Raw genomic sequence first — 6,000 nt, 5'->3', positions numbered from 1 at the left:
CCTTGCGCTGCCCCAAAGCCCCTGCCCTGCCCCTTCTCTGAGGCCCCACCCTTCAGCCCCCCTCCCTCCATCGCTTGCTCTCCCCCATCCTCAATCACTTTCACTGGGCTGGGGCAGGGGGTTGGGGTGTGGGCTCTGTCTGGGGGTGTAGGCTCTGGGGTGGGGCCAAGGATGAGGGATTTGGGGTGCAGGAGGGAAGAGGCTGGCACAGGTCAGGGAGGGGAGAATGGTAGCAAAGGTCTAGCCCCTAGCAGGAGTGAGGGGTGGCTGCAGGGTGCACCCAACCAGGGCCTGACCACCAGAGCCACACTGATTGGAAATAAGCAGGACAGGGAGCATTGCCTCAGCCACTAGCTTTATTCACAGACTCCACTCAGTTTCCCTGGCAAAGCAGGGGTGTCAGCCCCCGCCGGGGAGCTGCCCCACCCCTCACTCTACAATGCAGCGGAAGGACTGGACAGTGGGGGACACAGCCCCCCAATCAACGGGCTTGCGGTACTCCCCCTTCTCCAAGAGGTACTGCCTGCCCCGGAAGTTGGGGTGCTCATAGAATACCCAGGCCCCCTCCAGCACTTTGCAGGCGTTGATTTCCCGGATGCGGAACTCGTCCAAGACCGAAGGGCAGTCCTCTGTGGATTCGTACATCTGGCCACCAAAGTCCCCCTTCTCAAAGATCTGAATACGGTGCTGGCCTCCACTGGACTGAAACAGGAGATAGAGAGTCACACGTTGCTGGGCACAGCAGCACAGTTCAAGCTCATTCTCCTCTCGCTATAGAAACTGCCAGGCTGAATCGGACAGGAGTCCAGCATCCTGCCTCTGGCAATTGCCAGATGCTCCAGAGAAGGGTAAAGGACTCCACAACAGGCGGATGTAGGGTAATCTACCTCCCAAGGTTTTGTCCTAATCCCTGGTAGCTAGGGATTGATTTACACAGTAGAGCAGGAGGTTCTGTTTCCCTCCCAGAACTCCGAGTAGCATCAGCTGTTATACCACAACCCCCTTGCTCATTGCGCTCCTGTGCAAGCTCCTTCTTCATGTCCCAGTGGCTTTGGATGGAGGCTGCACGATGCTGCTGGCCATGGAGACCCTGGCTTTGCATGGGACTGTGCTGTTTATGAGCATCAAAGGTGGACAATTAAAGGGGCCTCATTATGCTTGAGAGGCAAGAAACCTCCCTTCTCCCCCTCTCCCCCCAACTTCGGGGAATGCACTGATGGGAACATAGTGACTAGGAGAGGATAGGGGGAGGGGGAAGAGGTAGCTCCCAGGCGTATAAAATACAGGCCCGACCAAAACAATCAACTGGCTTTCCAGTTCACCTGAGTTAGTTTATTGCTCCTCAAGGTGCCCTTGGGCTCCCCCAACCCGTCTGGAGTTTATTGCTGTGCCAGTACCAGCTCCTCCACTGCCCAGAGGCATTAACACGTAAGCATGGCCCTGCAGGCTCAGAGGGTCTGATTCTCCCCTGCTTTACACCTCATGTAGTCACTGGCCCATCTGCAGACAGTGCCAGATGCTGCCACCCTGCTATGCCAGCGTTAGGATCCTCGGGTGGAAGAGACTGGATGAGGGGCGGGGCAGGGCAGACCCAGGCTCAAGGGGGCAGAGCCAGGGCACTGCTGATGATGGATAAGAGATGCACTTTGGCTGGCACCAGCTGCACTTCAGTGTTTTAAACTGATTCCCTCTGTGGGGGAGGTTGACTGATGTAACCCTTCCGGTGCTGCAGGTTTCAGAACTGGAGCTGCTGTGTGGCCCAGGGCAGTAAGGAGTCAATGAGATGGTGACAGCCTGTACTCGCATTTCACGTGTACAAGACATTATATTTGCTGAGATTTCAAGCACTGAATAGCCTTAAGCGCTACAAGAGTGTTAATTTCCAGCTTCCTGTGCAGCCTGGCCCACCTCATCCCTCCCTCCCTGGTCTGTTACCAGCACCAGCCTGAATGCCACCATTTCCCATAGGGGTGATGAATTGCCTCTCCTCAGGGCAGCCTGTTCCTCTTGCCCTCCCCACCGGAAAGGAACGCTTCACTGCTGCCTTGGATGCGCTGGAGTCCCATGCCCATGTGGGGAAGTTTCCTATAGCTCACACTCATCTAATACCCCCCTAGCTGAGTGCCCCCATCAGCTGGCTCTTTCAAGCACCGATCACAGTTGAAAGCAGTCACATACCGCTACAAGGCCTTGGCATAGGTGAAGGCAGCATGGGAGGCCAAAGACTCTAAACCAGGGCACAGCTGACTGGGTTAACAGTCAGAATTACAAGTTAAATACTTCCACCCAGTGTTTAATTATAGAATATCAGCAGGGCTCTACCACTGTTAAAGCAAGCGGGAAGGGGCAGCTCTTTGAGACCAGTGGTAGGGGAGGTGCTGTCCTCAGGGGCCCACCCAGCTGTTCCAGAGCCCCTTAGAAGAAGGTATGCTCTGGCTAGAGAATGCTGGAGCAGCTGCTCATGCCCCAGTCCTGCCTCTAGAAGATGGAGGCATGCAGTGTTTAATGAGTTAGATTTCCCTCCTCTGGCAGGGGCAATGCTCTGGACACTAGCTGGCTGGACACTGGTTTATCATCTCTTAGTTTACAGTTATTGGTTGCTACAGGGCATCACTGTTAAGCACACCGATTGCCTGCAGCATTACGCTGAGACATGGCCCCCGCACCTGCTCCGTGACCTGCGTTTTTAGGGATGTTCTTTATTCCATACTTAATAGTTCATAGGGCAGCTGAACTACAGAGCTACAAAGCAGCATTTGATCAGTTAAAAACATTTCCAACCAAAACATGCAGGATGATGCAAAGGGGTGCTCTATACCATCAGTGAAACACTGCTGAGCTGCGTCCCTTTCAAAATCAGCTTTGGCCTGTACTTTTGATGCTCCTGGCTTTTATTCCCTGCCAGTGGAGAGGGTAACATAAATGCCAGCAGCAGATGAAAGCTTCCCTGCTCTTCACAGGCTAGTCATGGCAATGGGTTCCTCATGCCAGCAGGCAGAGCATAAGTGGCAAAGCCTTCCTTTAAAAGAAGGGCAAAAAAGCCAGCCAAGCTCTGTGCTCTCCTTTGATAGCCATGGGAGCTTTCAGTATAGACTGAGGAACGGGGATGCCCTGGGAAAACTGCCTGCACGTCACTTAGGGTCCCATGTGCCTGTACTCAGGGGTAGACACCTTAATTACCCTGTCACACCCTGCCAGCCTAAGTGCCAGGCTACCCCACATTCCCTTCCTCTAAACTTCTGGAAGGGAACCAGCCTTCCCGTCCACCTTGTGTCAGCTGTTTCTTTCGCACCACTATTGAGCATTCTCTGCCCCTTGCTGACTCAGCAGGTTGCCCACAAGGTGAGCTGGTGTCAGCACAAGCTGCAGGATAGAGCTCACTTCCACTCCTGTGTAAGAGCGGGTAAGCATGGATTCCTCAGTGAAGCAGGGGCACTGCCAGTATTCCAAAGGCCAGGCCCTATGCTCTGCGAGTGCTAGCAGGAGCTACTTAAATGCTTGGATGGAGCAATTTGCAACCAGGGTAGAATGAGAAATCTTAGATCCAATGTTCCTGCATTTAGTGCAGGTGCCTGAGGTGAGACTGTGCTTAAAATTCCCCTTTTGTACTCTCTAGTCTTGGGCAGTTGAGGGACTGCTCCCCATGCTCTGCTGAAGTTCCTGAGAAGCAAGAACAGCCCTCTGTGAGCTGGAGCTGTTCTTAGGAGCCATTTCCACCCACTTCATTGCTCCTTTCTGCCTCCAGCATGGGGCAACGGGGACTCTCCCCTCGACGAGTAGGGGACGCTGCCCTCTACTAAAAGTCTTGTATCAAAATGCAATTGGCTTTATTTAACATCCTCGCTGTCCTTCCCAGCCCCTGCTACAGACAGCGAGCTCCATCCATGCAGGCCACACACACGTCATGAAACAGCAGGAACTTTGACTGAGTGAAAGGGATGGAGCCTGTGTCCAGCTGAATCAATGGGGAAAGCAGGCAGCATGCTGACTTGTATCTCCAAACATACTCTGAATCCCTAGGAAGAGGGGGCAAGTGGTTTTGTTTTCAATCAACTTTAACTAGGCAGATGGGGTGGGGGATTTGTGCACAGGCAGGCACCTGCAAGCCCTCACCAGCAGAATGCTCCTCGGGGAACCATCCCCTTACCTACACCCCACCTGTGGGGGTGGGGGACTGAGCTACTGCCTGCCAGCCAACTCCTCTCTCTAGTGCCAGTCGCACTGAAACTGAACGAGCAGGAGATCAGTTCTAGAAGGGAGCGGAGTGGGAAACAAGCTACAGAGGTTCAGACAAACGCAGGCTGGCACAGGCCGTACAGCGGAGATTCTCTAAAGCAACTGAGTGGGGAGCACAAATCCCAGGGATGGAAATTCCTAGGGGGCTTGTGCCCCTAACTGACATAAGTGCTTAGGGAAATGTCACCCTGTGTACACACCAGCTGCTGCAAGCTGCGTCTGCAGGGAAAAGGAGCAAGGAGAGTAGAGGAGCAAACTCAAGAAAGCAGGGTACAGAGTAACCACCTCCCCTGTATAAATTCCAAACCCCAGCTGCCTAGAAGCAAACTGCAGCAATGTTATTTCCAAACAAAATTACACCGACACCTCAATTGTTAGAGGTATCCACTGAAACTTACCTACAACCTGCCCAAAGCAAACTGCTGTTCTCACTGAAAATCAGTGGGGGAGTTTCTCTTTATCTGTTGACATCAAATTTCTTTGCCCCACTTCACAGGGCCATGGGGAAGCTCAGAGCATTTCCCTCTGTTATGGATTAGACTGAGCTGCAGCAGCATTTCAACAGAACTTCAGCTACGTACTACATGAAAACACTGCAGCTTTCCTGGGAAGGTTTTCTTACTCTCCCGGCCTTCCCAGGGTTATGGTTTGTTCACTTGCCCCTAAGATTGCAACCTTCTGATGATGCAGAAATTGTCCCATGTGACCTGTTGGAATTCTGTTACCTCATTCTCAACTATATCTAGGAATATCCCACCCGTGTGTTACGGAGGAGGAGCAGCAGCAACACGTGTGCTTTGGGGGAGACTGGGGAGAGGAAGGGAAGGTCAGACTTACTAAGTGAATGGCTTTGCATGAGCTGAGGCGGTCATTAAGGCCCATCCAGCGCTGGTACTCGGGGTACTCGCCGTGGGTCAGAACGAACATGTTCCCTGCAAAGTTAGGCCGCTCATAGACAACCCAGGCACCCCCCTCCACTCGGATGGAGTTGCAGCGGCTTAGGTAGGTGTGAAAATCAGGGCAGTCACTGTCACACTCATAGCGACGGCCCTGGAAATGCTTTTCTTCGTAGAAAGTGATCTGAAACACAAGCAAAGCAGAGAGAGGGGAGGTTCCTTCTCCCAAACAGATGGTGACGGCTCAGTCGATGGCTCTTGGGCAAAAGCAGCGAAGAGTCAGGCTGAGGGGGTGAGAACTGCAAGTGCTGTCACTGAAGCAAGCATGTGTTAGTTGAAACTGCACCATTTGAACAAGGCTGACTCCTTAGCTACTGCCTTTAACATAAAGGCGCATCATTAACCATGAGCAGTTAAAGGGGACTGCCCTGGGAAGAAATGACAACGCTTAATATTATTAGAATGGTTTGAATGACATTCAAAAAAGTTGCAATAAAAAAAATTGGGGTGGGTGGAGAGGGAAGTGTTGCTTTGGTTTAAATTGCGTGCTGTGGGCCCAATCCTGTGACGCCTCATGCCCACCAATAGTCCTTAGAAGAGCGAGTAGCCCGAGGGAAGGCTAGCTTTTGTAACAAGAACTGCAGGGTTGGCACCACTGTTTGCAACCCAAACGCCACAGTCCTGTTCTAATTTTGAAGAATGAAACAGTCTGTTTTAATTGGCCACGCTAAGGGAAATGCAAAAAGTAAACAAACCATCGAGAGGGAAAAAGTTAGTTTGGTTCACATCAATTGTCATTTTAATTATTTCTGGGATGGTTAGCAACAGAGGTAAAGACATTTAGGCTCCAGTCCTCCAAATACTGTGT

General features: G+C 52.2%; 1 protein-coding gene across 1 annotated transcript in view; it reads right to left on the bottom strand.

The window, feature by feature from the left end:
* Window positions 1-342: 342 nt before the first annotated feature.
* CRYGS (crystallin gamma S) overlaps window positions 343-6,000 on the bottom strand; it is an 11,806-nt gene continuing 6,148 nt past the window's right edge. Inside the window, exons 2-3 of the mRNA XM_078854210.1 lie at window positions 5,074-5,316; window positions 343-702 (exon numbers count right to left, since the gene is read on the bottom strand). Of these exons, the coding sequence (XP_078710336.1) occupies window positions 430-702; window positions 5,074-5,316 (516 nt within the window). The 3' untranslated portion in view covers window positions 343-429. The remainder of the gene's footprint in view (window positions 703-5,073; window positions 5,317-6,000) is intronic.

Source organism: Lepidochelys kempii, chromosome 9, assembly GCF_965140285.1.
Source record: "Lepidochelys kempii isolate rLepKem1 chromosome 9, rLepKem1.hap1, whole genome shotgun sequence".
Classification (NCBI taxonomy): domain Eukaryota; kingdom Metazoa; phylum Chordata; order Testudines; family Cheloniidae; genus Lepidochelys; species Lepidochelys kempii.
Note: the sequence above shows the minus strand (reverse complement) of the source record. Positions and strands in the feature narration are given on the sequence as shown.